The 21,632-nt window shown below is 34.4% G+C and overlaps 1 protein-coding gene across 1 annotated transcript in view; it reads left to right on the top strand.

Annotated features, from left to right (window-relative positions):
* ppp1r13l (protein phosphatase 1, regulatory subunit 13 like) overlaps positions 1–14,590 on the top strand; it is a 48,513-nt gene extending 33,923 nt beyond the window's left edge. Inside the window, exons 8-13 of the mRNA XM_030153088.1 lie at positions 2,032–2,504; positions 3,556–3,690; positions 6,032–6,165; positions 8,611–8,777; positions 11,500–11,693; positions 13,699–14,590. Coding sequence (XP_030008948.1) covers positions 2,032–2,504; positions 3,556–3,690; positions 6,032–6,165; positions 8,611–8,777; positions 11,500–11,693; positions 13,699–13,734 — 1,139 coding nt within the window. The 3' untranslated portion in view covers positions 13,735–14,590. The remainder of the gene's footprint in view (positions 1–2,031; positions 2,505–3,555; positions 3,691–6,031; positions 6,166–8,610; positions 8,778–11,499; positions 11,694–13,698) is intronic.
* The last annotated feature ends 7,042 nt before the right edge of the window (positions 14,591–21,632 follow it).

Raw genomic sequence — 21,632 nt, 5'->3', positions numbered from 1 at the left:
GCTGGGGTTAGTTTTGGGGCACTGGTCTGAGCTTGCATCCCCTCACTGCTGCTTTTTTCCATCCCGCCTCTTGTACAGATTAACCCACAGTATTTAGTTCGTGTTTTATGTTGCATAGTTAATGTTTTATGTTACATTCCTGTATACCTGTCTTGTCCTGTCTTGGTTGAACATACTCACACCCACATTAATCCCATTTTCATGTATGTGATCTCCAGAACCACCTTGACATAATTTATTCAGATTTACTTGGACTCATGGATGAACTGATACGAGTTCGATGGCCAAAGTTCAAGGGTCAAAGATCGACGTCTCTATGACCTCACCAGATAGATTTTGTCTATAACTGAAGAATTCATACACTAATTATGACAATAACAACCACAAATGGATTAAAATGATGAAGTGATGAAGGTTTATACCCAAAAGGTCAAAGTGAAATTTGTCATGACATCATTATTTTCTTAAGAAATTATTTTTTGGCCCATTTTTCAGCACCTGTAAATAAAATTGATATTCTGTAAAAGTTTGTTTCACACGAGGATCACATACATTCACATACGTACAGTGAAAACCAAAAAAAACATACTTAGCGCAATTTATTTAATTCCTTCAAAGTTCTCACTACATTTTATATTTTTTCTCTGCGACTTTTGCTGAATGTATGACTGTCACTGTTACTGCTTGTTGGAGTCAAACCACCTTCCAGCAGTAAATTCTGGATCTGTTCTGTTTTGTATTCAGTATGAGTCTTTCATAAGCAGCTGTTTTCTGTGGGTTTCAGGAATTTTATAGTTCCTACGACTGATTTGAGCATAATAGTTTGAGTCCAATACTTGTAAGTATTTCTGGTAGAGCGAATGTAGAATAGAATAGAATAGAATAGAATAGAATAGAATAGAATAGAATAGAATAGAATAGACTTTACTGTCACTGTGTGTACAATGAAATTAGGAGTGCCACCATAGTTATTACAACCATATTAATTTAAAAAAAAAAAACAATACTTCAGAATACAACATTACAAAAACTAAAAATAAGAAAAGAAAACAGAATATAAAATTTTGCAAACTTGCCCACTTGTTATATTTGTTCTATATTCTACTGAAAAAAACTTGGATTAGCAACTCACTCTTCATTCACATTTGAGGTGTGGCCATTGAATTGTACCCAAAAGGGAAGTTTTATATGATCTGCTTCTCCAAATAAACAAAGAATGGAAAAAAAAAAGAATAGCGCTAAGTAGAATAAAAAAAAAAAATAAAAAAAAATTATGATAGATAGATAGATAGAATTGGAATAGACACAATATTTACAATATTAACAGTATGTGACAATATGTATATCTATGAACAAAATTAACAATGTTAACAGTATGTATTACCCATGACAACTGTATGTATATCTATGAAATCAAGTCTATATAAAAATAGTGCATTTATATTTTGATAAATATTGAATAAATATTGCATTGTTATTGCAGAACAGAAGATTATTGCACATCTTATTGCATATAATTCACATTTTGCAGGGTTATTGCACATTATTGGAAGTGATTGCATGAGAATTGTCTTTAACCAGTTAAAATCCCATTTAGATCTCTTTTATAAGGGTGACCTGGCCAAGAGGTCAAAAGCAGCACACGCCATCCCATAATGAAAAACAGGTTCAAAGACCAGTGATAACAATAAATTTAAAAAAAAAAGTCAATACTTTAGTAATAACACAATAATAACAACAGTTTGACAACATTTTTAAAGTCCAACGTAATGTAGTTTAGGTCACCAGCAATTTTTTAAAGTGCAACATCTGGTCGAGAATACACTGAGGTGGTATAACCATATAATCCCCAAGAAAATGTAGCGTTGGACCAACTGGGGGTCTGTTTGAACCTCAGAGCTCTTGCTGTTATTCAGAAGTTTCTACAAATGAAATGATTCACCCAACTCCCTTTAACACTTTTCACATTAGCACACATTCCCACTGTGGATTCATGTTAAGATCGAACTCTGTTTGTGTCCACCTCGGCAGTGCTGAACCCAGCAGATATCGATGCAGAGTTAGAGCGAATTGACTCTGTTCATCACATGTCTGTGATCATGGAGACTCCCAGCTCATCAGAGGCTAAGAAGGAGGGGGAGCTGGACAAGAACAAGGCCCCCCGACCCCTGAGTCCCACCAGACTGCAGCCTGTGGTAGCTCCGGAGGCCCAAGCCCAGGCCATCCCCGACAAGGAGGAGCTGCTTCGCATTCGGGCAGAAATCCCCCGGGCTCTGAAAAGGCGGGGCTCCATAGATCACTCACATCCCTTGAAGAAAACCTCCCATTACCAGCCAAACCAGTACAAAAATCTCATCAGCAAGCTGTTCCGAAAGGTCGAACATCGTCCAAAGGTGGAACAAAGCAGTGAGACGAGCAGCTCCTCAGAAGGGGAAGACAACCATACAGCTCCTGCAGCTCCACCTGCACCTCAGACACCTCCAGCAACTGCACAAGAACTCAAAGTAAGGAACGAACAAACACATTCCATGAGACCGTCAGACACAAAAGGCTTTAATCTGTGAAATAATGTTTTCCTGAAATGTAGATTTATGACTGCGGAACATATTCTTTCAATTCACTGTAAAACATTATTTTATTTGTCAATTTATTTGGCAGTGGCTATCATTGTGCAGCAATTTAACACCAGTGTGAGCTTTAGGAGGATGTTATTGAAGAACGAAATATAATTTTGCAGCCTGAGAACCAGTGCACCTGCATGAAAGCTAATTCATTTGCTCTGGCAGATCAGCTGGACTCAGTAACATAGTAAATGATGGAAATGCACCTCAATGCAACTCAGAGCAGCCCAGCACTTAACTCACCATAAAAAAGAAAAAAAAAAAAAGTCTATTCTGAGCCTGTGTGAACATGGTGGCACAATATGGCTCATCTGTAGATACAAACAACTCAACTAAAGTGATGATTGTTAAATGCCTGTTTAATTCCTCATTTTAGCCACATCATTTTTAAAGCAGCGTATGACTTTCATCACAGCTTTTTTTTTCAAATTTGTAAAACCCCAGTGATATCCTAATTATCATGAATCCATTAGTCTTTCCGTGTTTACGCACCTGAATCACTTCCCTCACAGTGACTCCATCATAAACACAGTCCACTTGTTTACATAACAAACCAAAACATCACTCGGGCTTTTTTGGAAAATACGTTGTGAAGTGCATTGTGGGAATGGGAATTCCACACAGCAGCAGTTTCACTGTCTCTTTGAGTGCTGAACCCAAATGCGGCCTTTACCCCCATCCACCGACTAAACTCATCCTTTAAAACAACCCTGGTGGACTGGAGAATTTTACATTTTTTGCGATCTGGCTCATTTTCTTCCTGAATCAGTGAGGAACCGCTTTCGCTTGGTCGCCATTCCCACAATGCACTTTGCAATAAACTTTCTGAAAAGGCCCAAGTGACACAGAGCTCCCAATGTTTGACACACTAAACCTTTAACACGCAGTTAAGAATTTGTTTTAGTCAAGTCTGGTTCCGTCTTCATTCTTCCAGGGTTATCATTCGATTCTGCGGCCCAGTCGGGAACACAGATCTCCTGGGAGACGAGCCCGGCTCAGTCCTCTGGTCCTGGTTCTGGATGGGGCGTTGGTCGGGGAACTGGAGACGGTGCAACGGGCCGTTCAGGAGGTAAACTTACATAAGCTGTATTTACCATCACTATCACTATTAATATTACTATATGTAGTTACAACTAGAGGTATTTGCTACAACTGATGTAAGTATTGTGACACAAAAACAGTTTCTTCCCCCAAGCCATCACACTGATGAACAATAATTCATATACCTCATGTACAACCTCAACCTGCTGTCTGCTCTTTCTTTCTCCTTCTACAATTTTTTTCTCATTGTGCATTTTTTTTAACTTGCACTACTTGACTTAAATGTTTATACACTTTTTTGTACAAAAGCTTTTTTCACTCATTTATACTCTGTTTTAGTTGTGTTTTTTAGTGTTTGTTTATTATGTTGTACAAAGAGAGCATAGTTAAAAAAAAAAAAAAAAAAGTATAATTCCTTGTACTCTTTTGAAGATACTTGGGGAATTAAGGCAATTCTGATTCTTCTGCTATTGCACCAATAATTAAATCCAAATCAAAGTTTCCTTTCCATTATACAATAAACTAATGCTAAGAACATAAAAATCATCAATGCAGCTGATCCTAAATGAATATTAGCAAGCTTTTGGGGTGATTCAGATACTTCTCCAAATGTCTATACCCATATATGACAATGTAAACAGCCCAAAATGATGCTAACTTATATATATTTTAATTGAAAAATGTGAAATATTTGTTACCAGGGCTTTTTAACTCTATAACCATGCAAATTTATAGAAGATGCTGGATCCCAAATCTATGTCCCCTGAAAACACAGAGAAACCACTAAAAATATAGAATTTCTAAACATTAGACTTTAATCCAGTGAAACATGTCTAGAAAGTAAAAGTCAAAATATGTATCTTAATAAAATCTGTCATGATCAGCCTCTATAAATAAACGCGAAACAGACATATTCACAAACTGGGAAGTGTTTGAATGCTGCGGTTCAGCATTTTGACTTTAACAAACAGAAAAATAAGAACACTATATTTATCTGACTTTTCCCAGAGAAGATTTGCTGAGCACACAAAACCTCCTTCAGGTCTCCCCTGTTTCCTCTTCGTACTAAAGTTCTGTGTGAGCTCTGCTTCAGTTTTAGCAGTTTGGGGTTTGGAGTTTGTTCAAGGTGATGCTGACCTTTTCTTTGAGGGAACATTAACCCATAAAGACCCAGTGTGACTTTTGTTGCAGTTCCCAAATGAATTTTTCTCTCTATGTAACCTAACCTAGGTGATTTACCACCACTGATTATACTATTATCTGCTACATTTTGCATTTTAGCAGTGAAAATCATCTATTTTCCTATATTCAATTCACTGATCTGGCCTGCTGGATGAATTTGTGAAGTGGAAAAATTACACTGAAGATATTAACAATAAAGGGTGTCAAACTCATTTTAGTTCAGGTTCCACACACAGACCAATGTGATCTAAAGTAAAATAATAGCACAATAACCTATAAATCGTGACAACTCCATTTTTCTAGGTTCTAGGTTCAGCTGGACTAGTTTTGCTCTTTTGTAGCAAAACTAGTCTAGTTGAACCTCGAAGAACTACTAAGAAGAACAATGATCTGGGCAAATGAGAAATTAAATGAGAAATGGTTGTTATTTTAGTTCCAAACTCCAAATTTTTAACAATATTATGCTTGTTACCAAATGTTTGTGTAACACTGATCATATTGCACATGTATAAATGATAAGCTGAGACATAATATTGTTAAAACAGCACTTATTTTTCTTACAAATGTCAGTTTTTTCAGGTTATTCACGTTTGATGTTAAAGGATAGTTTGTAAATGTAAATATTTTCATAATTTGATGTTTTTATTGCACTAAAACAAAGAGAAAAAGTTGTCATTATTTATAAGTTATGATGCTATTGCTTTACTGGTCCGACTCACTTGAGATCCATTTGGGCTGGAAGAAATGAGTTTGACACCCCTGATGTAGGTGTTCATCAAAGCTCAGAGTAAATTCCAAGGCCATCATATCAAAACTGAAGAAAAAGTGACTTGTTCAGTAAAATCTGTCATTAACTGAATATTAAAAAAAGGGTCTCCATCCACTGTTGTTGATCAAACTCTATGCGTTTTACTGGTGAATCAATGTCGTAGAAGATGACAGTGTTTCCATGGTAACTACGGAGCCTCTGAATGTGAATGTGATGACCACGAAAAGACAACAAACTGCATTTTACACTAATCAATTACGTGGGTTGATTGGATTAATAGATGAACCGTTATCAAACCATTTAGATCAGTAGATGCTTTTGGTGGACAGTAGATGTTTGGGTCTTTATGGGTTAAGTACAGATACCAGATCCTCCAAATACTGGACGATTTAACAAACCCATTTACTGATTTCCTTAGATGCAAGATCCCAGCCAGCCCAATGACGAAGGCATCACTGCTCTGCACAACGCCATCTGTGGGGGCCACTACAATGTCGTGGACTTCTTGGTCCGCGTTGGAGCCAATGTCAGCGCACCAGATAGTCATGGCTGGTAAATGTTTACTCACTCTGTTCCAGGACAGTGCAGCAGAAGCCAAACAGAGTAGATGTTGTTCCATCTGTAAGTGGATGTGACAAGAATAACTCTCCAACAGATGCATCAGTCTGTATGAAACCTGGCTCATATCGACTGAGTGAAAATCTGGAACCCTTTAGTTTTGTTTCTTTTTTTTGCATTAACATGTGCAGCGTTTTCTACGAATTCAAGGTCGTGTGTGTTTCAGTGATCTTCTTAAAGCTGCAGTGCATGATTTTTGGGGGTTTTATTCAGGAAACAAATCCATGAATTTTGAAGGTGTGTGTGTGTGTGTGTGTGTGTGTGTGTGTGTGTGTGTGTGTGTGTGTGTGTGTGTGTGTGTGTGTGTGTGTGTGTGTGTGTGTGTGTGTGTGTGTGTGTGTGTGTGTGTGTGTGTGTCTTCATGTGTATGTTGAGTTCAGGTTTTTCTTTTCTAACAGGGGTCTGGACTACAAAACAATAACAAATGTCATAATATAGTTTTATATTGGGATAAATATCACTGAATTGCATTGGTTAGGTAAGAAAAATCTCCCACTAAACTTTAATGTTTATGTTTGATGTTTATAAACTATGTGGACAAAAATATTGGGACACATCATGGCTACAGCTCACAAGATTTGAGATAAAAACATTAATATTTCCTTATGATTTAATGGGAGAGGCCTGTAAAAAGACTATCACCAGGAAATGGCTATTACAGGATACAATGGATATTTATAAAATGGACAAGATAACAGCATTTGTTAATCACAAATTGGAGAAATTTGCTTCATACTGGGAAAACTGAGTCAACTGTGTCACACCCTATAGGCCTGATTTTGTTTTGACAAATCAGTGATTGCGTCGTATGGAAAAGATCACTCCCTACTTGTACATAGTATTTTCTTTTTTTTCTTCTTTTATTTGGTTATTTGCCTTCTTTTCAGTGTTTGGACTTAAAATAAAAATATTATTTTGGCATTTAGAGCAGACAACAGATGTATGATATATGTACATATGATGTACCGAATGTGAATGTCTGATACTGAATGTCAATAAAAAAAATAAATTATATATTAAAAAAGAAAATAATGGGAGATTTTTCTTCCTAAGTGAGATGCAAAGAAAGTAGATGGTTAGTTATACTAAAAAAAATAAATAAATAAATAAATAAATATATATATATATATATATATATATATATATATATATATATATATATATTTTTTTTTTTTTTTTTTTTTTTTTTTTTTTTTTTACAGTCAGAGCGTGAAAAATATTTTAGAAATTTAGAGGTAGAACGTTTAAAATCATAGTTATGGATAAAAAAAAAAAAAAAAATCAATGTTGAAATAAATTAAGTAAAAACAATCTCTGAGACATTTTAGAAGCAAAGATAACACTTTAAACAAAACTAACTAATGCAATGCAAAGATATTTATCACAATGTAAAACTATATAATGACATTTGTTATTATTGTTTTGTATCCCAGATCCCTGTTTGTAATGAAACACCTAAATTCAATGTGTCCCAATACTTTTGTCCATATAGCATATCTCTATGACTGTGACACTGATCACAAATGGGTCTTAATTAGAGATTTACCACAGGCAGGGTTTGCATATTCTCTAAAACGCCTTTTTCATCTTGTTGACTTCTGTCTCTTATACACTATTTACACTGGAAAAAATCTAAATCTTTCCAAGTGTATTTTTCTTATTTCTAGTCCAAATATCTCATCACACTTAAAATAAGACATAATCATCAAAAGAGTAACTTTTCAGTGAGATATAAGAACTTATTTTTAGACAATAGATCTTGAAAATCTTATTTCAAGAAATCTTACCAAGATCATTTTCACTTGTTCCGTTGGCAGATTTTTTTTGCTTAATTCATGCAAAAGTATCTTGTATTATTATAAAAAAAATTTTTAACTTGTTTTTAGAGGGGCATTTTTCCAGTGTACTTCACATTTCCTTCAGTAAAACCTTCTGCTTGGGGAACTCAAAACAAAAAATGCCACTTTTTACTCTAGTTTACTTGTGTTACAGTATATTTTCAGTTGTTGTAAATCCCTTGTATATGTTTACATCTACATCCACCCCATTCTCAGGAACATGATATTCTGAAAACAATTCAACAGTGTTTCTTCAGATTCGGCACAAAGAATCACGTGGACATGAGGAGGAACTAAGTAGAATGTTGCAGGTCAAAGGTTAAAAATTAGCATGATAGGAGTGTGTAATCAATGTAACTTTAATTTCACTATTAAGTACATTTAGTACTGTTTATTATATTCATACAAGACATCAGTAAATGATGGAAGTCTGAACAGACCAGGGTGTAAAGTACAGCATGGCTGGTTGGTGGAGGTCATTCTAGTTTCATAAGAGCACCCCCTACATTCATCTGCTGTATTTGCGTTCTTTTACTTGCAGGACTCCATTGCATTGCGCAGCCTCCTGTAACGACCGTCCGCTGTGTGAGTTTTTGGTGAGGAACGGAGCTGCCGTCATGGCCATTACAGAAAGTGACGGTGCTACCGCTTCCCAAAAGTGTGATCCATACGCTGTTGGGTTTGAAGAGTGCGAGAACTTCCTGCGAGGTGAGGCAACCACACACACACACACACACACACACACCCCATGAGCATGGATGAGTCAATAGTAGAAATCACCATCATAACGGAATGAATCACATTTTCATGATCCAGGGTGTCACTCTACTGCTGTAAGACTTCTTGTGAAACTTTAATAACATCACATTTTATCCCAAAAAACTTCATGACACTCACTGTAGAAGCTCTTGAGATTGACATTATGTTGGAGTGTGTCTTTTTCTGCTTTAAAGTTTGTGTATTCAAGACATTACTAGGTAAAAATTAAAAATATACTACAAACAAAAAGTTAAGGATATTTTTTAATTTTTGGGCTATTTTTTTCAGTTGGGATTCTTGCACGGTGCTTGTTACTTTTTTGTGTGTGAATTGAATTGAAACACATTTTTTTAATGACCAGACATAGTTTTATTTACAAATGGCAAAAATGACAAAAAAAAAAGACAAAAAAAATTTAAATATCCTTAAATTTTTGTTTGTAGTGTATGTATTATCAGCAAAATGCACCTAAGAATATGATATGCAAATATCTGTCACTGTGCAATAACATCATTTTTGTCAGTTTTTGTTAGCTCACTGGTTAATACTGTTTTCGTTCAAACATCTTCTTAACCATTAAATCGACAGAAAATTCCAGTTCTTTGAAATTGGAGCCTTTTCGTGGTCCTTCTGCACAACCGAAAAAAAGTTTTCAAATATTAATTCCCATGTATGAGTTTCAATCTTGTATCATATTTGATACATCGGGTCTCAATGCTCAAACATTATTATTTTTGAACAAACAGAAACATAATATAATACAAACATGTCTAACAAATTGGTAATTCCTTTTCAAAATGGTCAAAGTTCTGCCTCCTTCCTCATTAATGACAGTCTTGTAGTGTCACTGGAAAGGCCTCTGGTGAACGAATTCCTCCCCCTGGTGGATTATCTGTGTATTGCATGTATCTAATTGTATACATCAGGTTTTTCAAGAAAAAAACAAAACATCACACTGATCATGTAGAGGGCTTCAAAACTAGGCATTCCATGTTTTCTTTTCTGTCTTTTAGTCACATGATACACACAGGAGTTAGTACTTCATTGCATAACCATTGTTTTTGAGGACTTTTTGTAGTCTAAGAATTTTTTTTCGTGACTGTATCTGATGTAATGATTCATTTTCTAGCTGCATTCATGTGTATTTCACATTTTATTGCTGTACATGACTGAGGTTGAGCTCATCTGAACTGTTTAGACACTGATTTAATTTAGAGTGATGCATCATGGTCTGTAAGATCATTGGTTTGTTACACTGCTACCCTGTGGTAACCATGTTACCCAAAAAAGTCATGACTTCAGCAGCTGAAATAAATAGCTTTGTGGTGATGCATTTTCTAGTGAATTAAGAAGGTTATTAAGAATTTACTCATCTTTAAATGGAGGAGAATTTTCTCAACCCATAAAGGAGGTTTTTGGTTTTTACTGGACAAGAAGGAGAAGAAAAACAGCATCTGAAAAATGACTAATGGTGTCAAACAAATTAAGTGAAGTAAAAATGCAACATTTACGACTGATGTTTAGTGATGTAAAGCTGTACAAATTAAAATACTGAAGTGTAAGTATGTTGAAGTTGGACTTGGATGTAAACGTAACATTCAGCCACAGTAGGGAAGAAAAATAGAAATTTCAAAGAGTACAAAAGAGCTTTTTTTAGAGGAAGATGAAGTTAGGAGTTTTTCGAAGAAGAAAAATAAGTTTTACCTCTGCCAAGGAGGTGATGTTTTTGCCAGCGTTGGTTTGTCTGTCTGTCCGTGTGCAAGATAACTCAAAAAGTTATGGACGGATTTGGATGAAAATTTCAGGAAATGTTGATACTGGCACAAGGAACAAATGATTAAATTTTGGTGGTGATTGGGGGGGCACTGATCTGCCTTGGCGTAGGTCTGTGCTCTCTGAGTGCTTTTCTAGTGTTGACTATGTTTTTTATTAGAAAACTAAAGAAAATATGTAACATCATTCTAAAAAAATCTTCAATTTAACACTGAGCTGTGTTTAACCAGTCACAAACTAAAATTACAGTTTGCGTAATGTGCCAGTTGAGGAACATGAGGCTCTACTTATTTTAAGAAAGTGACTGTTTCTGTTTCTGTTACTTGTAATAAGCACATGATCCATTATGGTCTGTCAGTGGTTACCCTTTTATTCTAGTTCAGGAATCGAGCATTTTCCTCCCTCAGTGACGTTATTTTACTTAATAAAAGGCAGTTTTGTTATATTTCTGAATATCCGTCCTCTTTCTTGTAAGGCTAATTCATACAATAGCGCTTAAGGTAGATTTCATGTCACATCTTACAGCTTTTATCTCTAATATTAAAAAGCCCAGTTTAATGGGGGCAGATAATTCTGAAGAGTATTGTTAACACCTTTTGTTAACAGGGATTTTTGTGACATTTGATACTGTGAAACTGGACTATTTTGTGAATAGACAAGCCTTTGAGTCAGTGCTTTGACCGCATGTCAACAAGCTCAACATCACACGTATTCATTGGGTCGGCCACATTATACGGTTTTAGATTTATTACAAAGTATGAACGCAAATATCGACCTTTTCACCTGTGATGTGACTGTAGACAGAACGTTTACTGCAGCTTTCATTCTTGTGTTGTGAGACATTAATTACTCACACATGGTTAAATACATGTATATCCTGTTTTCCTTGTCGTGCTAGGTGTGGAGGAGGCCATGGGTGTGGAGAACAGTGGCGTGCTCTACGCTCTGTGGACTTACCCAGCCCAGGCCGCCGACGAGCTGAGCTTCAAGGAGGGAGACATGGTTACGATCCTGCAGAAACCCGAAGCGTCTGACTGGTGGTGGGCGTCGCTCTGTGGCAGGGAGGGCTTTGTTCCTAATAACTATTTTGGGGTAAGATATGAATGAACCCCTGCATGATTCAGCTTTTGCAGAAAAAAAACTGCAGTAGATTGTTTTATTTTGGTTTTAGCCTTTTTTTTAGTTGACTCTAAAATTTTAATTTATGAAATATCATGAGATTTTAGTCTATTAAATAGAATCTTGATAGTTAGTTGAATAAATAAGATAAGACATGCCTTTATTAGTCCCACAAGGGGAAATTCCAGATAAATATGTTTAAGAGTTAAGTTGAATAAAACCGTAAGAATGTAGTTGACAAAATACCAAAAGATTTTTGTCAAAATAAATGCCACCAGATTTTAGTCAATTAAAAATCATGAGATTTCATCCACTAAATGTGATAAAGTTTTGGCAAAATACTTAAAGATCTTAGTGGATTAAATATCTTAAGATTTCTCTCAACTGAATACGGTGACATCTTAAATGACTATTTTTTTTTTTTCAACTAAATATCAGTAAATATAACATTTTGCTCAAGTAACTGCCACAATTTTTTATTTTTGGTCACTTTTTTTCTTGCTTGATTTCTGGACAGTACAAACATGAGGGACATTTGGGATGTATTGACTATAAAAAACTTTTTTGACTAACAATTGGTTTTAGTAATGTGATGCTGAAATGAAAATTGTCGATTTCTCCCATTTATCATGACACCGCTCTTCTTGAGTCTTCAATCTACGGGTCAGAATCTCCATCTCAAATATTCCATTCACAATTTGTTGCCAGTCGTTAGTTGTTGGTAGAGCTGCACCCGGTTAATCGACTAGGTGCTTGAAGTCAATGCAAAAAGTCCTGATTTGATTAATCGACTCGAATTGATTGAAGGGAGATATTCTATTGCAGTTTTCCTGAACTGAAGTTTCTTTGTGCGTCCGTGTGAAACACAACAGTGGAACCAATGTTTACCAGCAGAGAAATGAAGGAAACAAAGCTTTGATTCAGGAGAATTGTGGTTGAATGATTTTTTTGGATCACTTTGAGTCGAATAATCGGTTGCAGCTCTAGTTGTAGGTGGTTCTAATCTGCACTATTTTTTGGTAATAGCCTTTTTACAACCACAAGATTTTTTTTTTTAACTAAATATATTAGTATTTTTGTCATGTAAATATCATTTGGTCGAACTGTAAGTTGATTTTATGTTAGAAGTCAAATGTCACAAAATTTAAAATCAACTAGATTTATCAACTAAATATAAGATAATTGCAATTAAATGTCATGAATTTTTAGTTTGTTAGATATGATTAAGATTTTACTAGTATAACACTAGTCAACAACAAATTTATTGTTTAAGTTTTTTGAGCTGATTTAGGATCATTTTGGTGTGCTGAATCCAAAAATCACATTAATTTTGCTCAATCAGGTCAACTTTCTGAACTATACCACATATTGGCTTTTTAATATTTTTGCTTACATTTATGGGCATTTTCACATCATATGATACAAAATTCTTTCATATTTCTTGCAATACACGAGTTCTGAAGATTTTACTTTTGCCAATTTATGATTAATGTTTTTTTTAATATTACAGGTGAATGAAATGGCTTCGACTAGAAGATCTTGCAAAAATAAGCCTCATGTATTCTGCTACATCTGCAGTGAATACATAAAAAATAATAAATACATCCTGTTAGAAAATGATTTTTTTTTTCTCTTAAAACCTATTTTGGGTGAGAATTATATAAAAAAATCAACTGATAAAGTCACAAAAATGTAAGCAATTTTGAGAGAAGATCAAATTTTTCAAAATCAAATTAGCAAAAAAACCTGACCTGATTGAGAAAAACAGATGTCATTTTTGGATTTAGCGGTGCAAAGTGGTCCTGATTCAGTTGAAAAAACCTAGACCACTTGCAAAAAACATTTTTTTGTAACCCAGTGTAATGTAAACTAGAAAAGTAGAGTGAAATGTCTAAATGTATAGTTTTGATTGATGAAAACCAGAATTAGAATCCTTTATCAATATCATTAACACTTTTGTTTTTGCTTTTTTTTGCAGCTATTCCCAAAGGTTCGGCCCAAATCTCTGTGCTAAGCGTCGTTTGAAGCTCAGTCTCTGTCAAACTGGTGAAGACGACTGTTTCAGACACTGCTCTTCACAGCTGTGCGCTGTTTGGAAAGCCTGTGCGATTATTAAAAGGCTGTACCGCTGCAGGGCATGAAAAATGTTTTTGATCAGTCTGTCAAGGGGAGTTGAAGGAGAAGTCTCAGTATTCATTTTAGCTTCACGCTGACAAGGATAAATCCTTTTGGAAGACATCATTTGTACTGGATCTGCTGTCATATGTTTTTTTTTTCTGGCATCATCACAACTCTTCTGTGCTTCAGTGAAATAACGCCTGTGTGTCAAAGGCTACAAAAAGGCCATAATCTCTGATGTTTTTGTCCCAGTGACATTTATGACTCACTGACTGATTAGTAATCTGAATGCAAACAGTCGCTGTCTGTGTTTGGGCCAATCATCAGCGAGGTCAACGTAGCTGCATGCCGTTGACAAACATTACCCATGATTGCTCATCTTAGAGAAGACAGTCTCAATCGGAACAACATTATTATTACTACCGGAACAAGGTATGTCCACTGAATCATCTCAAAGACAGGGTTGCACCAACGAGGATTAATTAAATCATGGTTTAGCTCAGGGGTGTCAAACTCATTTTAGTTCAGGGGCCACAGTCACCCCAATATGATCTGAAGTGGGCTGGGCCAGTAAAATAAAAACAGTGAAAAAAGTAAAATCACATTATAATGATTACAACTACAACGTTTCCATAAAAATCTGAAAAACATGAACAACTTGAAATATCTTAAGAAAAACCAGTGCATTTTTAACAATATTCTGCCTCATTTTATCAGTTTATCATTTACACATGTGCGTTACAACTTACATTACAATTACAAATACAAAAAACATTTAGTAACAGGCAGAATATTGGTAAAATTGTATTTCCTTCTCTTAAGACATTTCAGGTTGTTCATATTTGTTCAGGCTATTCACATTTTTAGTAAAAGGATAGTTTGATAATGTACACATTTTCTTGTAATTCTAGTTTTTTACACTAAAACAAAGATAAAATCTGTAGTTGTCATTATTTATAGGTTATTATGATACTATTTTACTGGTTCTGACCCAATTGAGATCTAATTGGTCTGTATGTCAGATATGAATTAAAATGATTTTGACATCCTCGATTGTTAAAATGTTCTGTGTAATTTTTGTATTTCACAAATCCATCCTACGGGCCAGATTGGATCCTTTGGCGGGCCGGATTTGGCCCCCGGGCTGCATGTTTGACACCTGTGGTTTAGCTCTACACTTCTGTTGGTTCATCACATGTAAATCTGTCTTTAACCCTCAAAGACCTGAACAGCAACAGAAGCAAGTGTTGAATAATGTCTGGATCATTATTTCTAACTACATGTAAATAATTCACATAAATTGCAGTTTCTCAGCTTTTCAGCGCCATCAGGTGCATGTTTTTTGGACGTTCTGAGGCTCCGTAGTGAACATGGAAACACCGTCATCTTATGTAACACTGATTCACCAGCAAAACCCATGGAGTTGGATAGATGACAGTGGTTGGAGACACTAATTTTTGTTATGTTAATGGTATATTTGAATGAAAAAGTCACTTTTTACTTCAGTTTCCTCTGTTTTGATATAATAACCATTGAATTTACTGTGAGCTTTTATGAACATCTACATCAGGGGTGCCAAACTCACTTTAGTTCAGGGGCCAGATTCAGCTAAATTTGGTCTGAAATGGGCCGGACCAGTAAAATAATAACATAATAATATATAATTAATGTCAACTCCAAACGTTTCTCTATGTTTTAGAATGAAAAAAGTAAATTTACATATGAAAAGGTTTACATCTACAAACTATATTTTCAAAAGATGTGAATAACATGAACAAACTGAAAAATAAGTGTAATTTTAACAATATTCTGCCTCAGTTTATCATTTACACATGTACATTATAACTTACAGATCACAGTGGATCTACAAACACACAAAACATTTAATAACAGGCAGAATATTGTTAAAATTGCACTTACTTTTCTTAAGACATTTCAGGTTATTCACTTTTTTTTTTTTGCAAAATTATACTTTGTTTTAGTGTAAATACATGAAAATATTTGCATTTACAAAGAGAAACATTTGGAGTTGTCATTATTTCTATGTTATTATGATAGTGTTTTACTGGTCCTGCCCATTTGAGATTGAATTAGTCTGAATGTGGAACCTGAACTAAAAGAATTAATATCTTCAGTGTAATTTTTGCATTTCACAAATTCATCCCAAGGGCCGAACTGGACCCTTTGGTGGCCCGGATTTGGCCCCCGGGCTGCATGTTTGACACCTGTGATCTACATAATCAGTGAATTAAATACAGGAAAATATCTAATTTTCACTGAAAAAATGTGAAATTCAGAGGATAATATTGTAATAAATAGTGGTAAATCACTTAGGAAAGGTTAATGTAGGGAACAATTCATTTAAAAGTTGCCAAAGAAATAGTTCTAGGTCTTAAACCACAGTTTGGTGATTACTTCTAACTTTAGGTTCATTTTGTTGCAACAAAACTCATAACTGAATATTAATTTATATCATATTGAAGAGGTTTATCTTTTAAAATGCTGCCATTTGTCTAAACTAATTAAGTTCCTCAAAGAAAGTTAAGGGTCTGACTCAATCTAGTTGAATTTTATGACTAGTAGAATTTTTCGGCTGCAGATGGAAACTGCTGAAGCTGAACGGAGAGATTGGACCAACTGTCAAACATGACTAAAAGCTTTCAGGTCGTCTGTCCTTTTAGTTTACTGAACTGTTCATTATTTTTATCCTCAGTATTATTTGACCATGTTTCTCCGCTGACTCACCCAGTATGTTTTTAATGACGAATTAGAGTTTTTATCCTGAGGCTTCACAAGTAGGCTGAGCTTTAAGTTGGAAAATACTTCGACATTTTGTTAAAGAGCACAAACCAGGTCAGCATTAACATTTTTTTTTTAATTCAATACAAAACTATTATTATGTATTTATTTTAATTTGGGTAAGTGAGCATCTCTTGATGATGAGCTTTAATTTCAGTTCACATTTACAAAACTAGGATGAGTTTTTAATTGTAAAATCTGAATTTATTCATTATAAATCTGTTTTTTACTTAAAGGAGCTCATTCAAACCAGAGTTCTGGGGTGCAAAGTAGACCAGAGGGGGCTTAAGTGACGCTAAGTAATATACATTTTCCTAGATTATTTTGAAACATCATTATTGCATAAAATGTCTACTTTATGTCAAGATAAATACTGGAGGTTTTCATGTCAGTCATTTATGTTTTGGTAGTTACTGACAATGAAACATATTCCCTCACTTCTATAATACACTCACTACATAGAATATTCTGCTGCTGGTCTTGAAAACATGGGTCCTGTTATTATTATTATTTGCACAAACAGAAGAGCTTTAACCATCTGATCATCACTTTTTTGGTCTGAAAATGCAAGTTCCAATTACACCTCCACATATTTCTATGCATGAAAACTATCTTGTCATAATAAATGTTGCCTAAAATTAAAATACAACTGTCCAATCCAATCCACTTTATTTATGTATCACATATAAACAACAAGAACGTTTTTAAAGTGCTGCACATTGTAAAAACAATAAAACAATTACAAGAAATACAGTAAAAACAACAAATAAGTACAACAATGCTCTAAATAAAACAATAAAATCAAATAGTTACAAGTAATAAAATATAAATAAATAAGACACACAGGACCACACAACTCACGCAGAGTTAAAAGCCAGAGAATAAAAATGACTTAAAACACTCCACCGTGGGGGCTGTTTAGAACTGTACATCTAGATATGAAAAATCTGAGTCATTTAATGTCATTTTGAATTAAGCCTTGCCGGTGTGATCCAACCACAGAGTATTGAGCAGCAGATGTTTTAGCCTTGTATATTTTGACAAGCCTCCATGTACATACATATGGTTTGCAAATAGTTTCCTGGATGTAAATGTTACTATTTAGGCCTTAATGCGGCCGTACACAGCCAAATGTTTTTTTAATCTGATAATTTGTTTGTGTTTTTTTTTTTTTTTTTTTTTTTAATCCATCTGTGTGTAGACTCATAAACCAACATTAGGTCCACAGTATCTGGTCACTAGTTTCCAGTGTTCAGACATGATGTTTTCCTGTTGCCTGTAAAAGCCAATCACACCTGTCACCTGTTTATAACCGTTTCTGTACGTTTGGTTTTTTTGTTGATGTGTGTGTATCCACGATGGTAGATTGAGTGTATGGAGGTGCCTTTTTTTCTGTTTTTTTGCTTATGTTTATCTTTTGTATTAATTCTATGGTTGCTTGGGAGTGTGCATTTAACCTGTAACCCCTTCAGAGGGTACACTGTGACCAAAAGCTTACACAAATTAAATGTTTTCATCTCATCTTCTTGTGTCATTTAATGAAACAGTGAGTGAAATATCCTTCATTGACCAGCAGATGATGCTGTATATTCAAATACACGTTCAGCATCGGCAGTACTTCATCTGAGCTCCTGGAAAATTAAATCACTGCACATTAGTACAGCTTTGTGAAGAATCACCTCTGGATATTCTGTGTTCTATTAGATCCACATAGTATATTGTTTTGTTGATGTTATAATTAACCTAGTGTTCTGTTTTTCCTCCTCTGAGAACCTTTAATAACTGCTTTAACCCTCCGGTATCCCGTCCAGCAAGGCCCTTACTAAGCACCAAGTGTGCCTTTTTGGCACACTTGTGGAATGATATCAAAAAAATTTTCATACAGTTTGTTTTTAATTCTTTTACACTTTTTTCTATTTCACCAGCTTGAGCCATAAATAAAAATACCAAATACTCAATAATTGTCACATTTTTTCACCCTTTAAATGCTGTGTTTGTAATGTAAACAAACCATTTTTCTTTGATGCAAAAAACACACAAAATATTTTTTTTCAATATACTACATAAAAAGTGGATCACATATTTGATTTTTGCATCCTGGCATATGTCAATGATTAACTCCAACATCGGTTAATTTGCATTATTATTTTTGGCGCTAGGTCAAATGTTCAAAAATACTAACATCTGTCACCAAGTGTGCGTAAAATGCATGCCTATAAATAAAACTATTAAATATTATATATTGATTTATTTTTCTGCTCTAATTTGATTTTATGTTTGTAAATCAAGGTCAGCCCTAATCATACATATCAAATGGAAGAAATAGTGCGTTTTAGGCACACTTGGGAGACAGATGCTAGTCTTGTAATTTTCTTTTGTTTACAATGTGCAAATTTTAGTTGGTGGCCAGAATTTTAAAGATCATGCAAAAAGGAACAACTTTTGAATTCTAACCTTATTTAAATTGTGAAAAATAATATGAAGTTTTTTAACACAAAGTGCAAAGTGTGCCTAAAAGGTGCACCTGGATACCGGAGGGTTAACAGTAAAACCACTGACAAACAATAACATCAACCATCCAGAGCTGAAAAATATAGACTTATAACACATATTACACTGCATGTGTCTGGAAAATATGTTTAGATATAGAATTTCAGAGTCATATTAACCCTTTCATACATGAGTTATGAGAACCTTAATCAAGATTTTTTCCTGAGTGTTTTAATTCCTCTTTAGGCATGAAAAAAACAATGCCTTTGAATTTTTTTTTTTCTTATGAAGCTATTTTTCATGAAGTTGCAAAAATGTCCACTCAGCCAGACACCATGCATTTAATTTTTGAATCAAAGAAGCATGTATTTACTGATATACTGTGTGGAAAACTATGGAATAATAATTCTTTTTTTTAACCTGTCTTGTCCTGCATCATAACAGCAGAATAACAGTCTGGCTGCCTTTTTGTGCTGAACAAATTTGCTTTGCCAACGGAAACTTCAATGAGGCTCCCACTGATATTCTACTGTCTTTATTATGAGTTTTGTAGAATCACATTTCGATGCTGGACCTGACAAAGAAACATGTATTTACTGACATACTGTGTGAAAACTATGATTTTTTATTTATTTTTTTTTTTATTTTAATTATTTTTTTTAATGCTGCTAATGTTGATGTTTTGTCATTTTAACATACTCTAATACTAGTTATTGCTCACTTTATGGAGATAATATGCAAAAAAAAAAAAAAAACTGTTTAAAAAACCCCTGTTAATTACAGACTAATAATAACAAGCAATTGATTTAAACTCAAACATGTTACTGCAGATCAGGTTTATCAAGAACATTAAAGTTACAGTAATGGTGTGAATGTCAGTGTATGGGATGATCCACTGTGTTGGCTGATATGGAACTAAAACAATAAAATCCATGAATGTACAAGAGAACAGCTGGAGAAGAACTGTCCACTGGAGTGACCACTATGCATGAAAGGGTTAATGATACCAGTCCAAGCTGTATTTACAAAACTTTTCAGTGGTTATAAAACATTCTAGCCTCTTTTTGATGTCATACCCAAGCACGTTCAATGGCAGCTCACTGCTCCTAATATGTACTATGTGCTAATGCTAATGCTAGGTACTATGTGCATATCAGGATGGGTTTAATTCAGTGACCAACTTTAACAAAAGGGATAATAAAGTGAATTAAACTTTAACCTTTACAAATCTGTTTACAGCTCAAAAAACAGGTTTTAGTTTGCATTACCTTATATTTTTTGCTCTGAGTGACAGGTTAGTGATTTAGCTTTAATTGAGAGCTATCTCAGGATTTTATGGAGCTTTTGTTTATTGAATGAAACACATTTATTATTTATTTTTTATTTTATTTTTCTCATTTAACCTTATAAAACCTGAACCATTAAATCATTGACAGACAATTCCAGTTCTTTGAAATTGGAGCCTTTATTGGTCCTGAACAACTGAAAAAAAAAAAAAAAAAATTCAAATATTAATTCCCATGTACGAGTTTCAATTTTGTATCATATTTGATACATCAGGTCTCAATGCTCAAATATTATTTTTGAACAAACATACATGTCTAACAAATTCTGAGACCAAATTTAACAAAGGGGATAGTAAAGTGAGTTAAACTTTAATCTTTACAAATCTGTTTACTGCTCAAAAAACAGGTTTTAGTTCGTATCACCTTAAAGTTTTGCTGTGAGTGACAGGTTAGTGATATAGCTTTAACTGAGAGCTGTCTCAGGACTTTATGGAGCTTTTGTTTATTGAATGAAACACATTATTTTTTACTTTTTTATTTCCTCTATCTGACCAGGGAGTGTAAGTGTGTTTACTTTTGGATTCGTTTTGTCTGATTGTTTCATCAGCAAGCGGTGCCAGGCACAACAAACCCCACCTCTCACATGTTTTGTAGCTATATTTCAGATGTATTTTGGCATCGATCCAGCTGATGTTGTCATGTCTATGCGTGTGGTGATGTCAGTATATCAATTGCCTCTATATATGTGCCAAGTTTGAAGTAAACTGAAACAAAATTGATGTTTTCATAGACATTAGAAATTTCACCCATTATAAGTAAATGGGGGGGAGTGTTCAAAAAAATTCATAAAAGATTTAAACTTTGACCTATTCTTCCCAAAATGTATTGACATCTATTCTGGGTCACTAGCAATCTATAAACCCAATTTGGTATGAATTCACCAAATAGTTCTGCTGCTACAGACATGTGAAATTTTACCCATTATAAGTAAATGGGGAAAAAAAAAAAAGATTTTAAAAGTTCATAAAAAAAAATGTGAACTTTGACCTACTGTTCCCAAAATGTAATGAGATCTGTTCTGGGTCACTGGAAATCTATAAACCCAGTTTGGTGGGAATTCAACCAATAATTTTGCTGCTAGAGTGTAAACAAACAAACAAACAAACCGAACCAAAAACAATACCCATTGCCTCCCCTTCGGGGGGTGGGGTAATAAATA

Source organism: Sphaeramia orbicularis, chromosome 13, assembly GCF_902148855.1.
Source record: "Sphaeramia orbicularis chromosome 13, fSphaOr1.1, whole genome shotgun sequence".
Classification (NCBI taxonomy): domain Eukaryota; kingdom Metazoa; phylum Chordata; class Actinopteri; order Kurtiformes; family Apogonidae; genus Sphaeramia; species Sphaeramia orbicularis.
The sequence above is the reverse complement of the archived record's forward strand: the minus strand, read 5'-3'. Positions and strand labels throughout refer to the sequence as shown.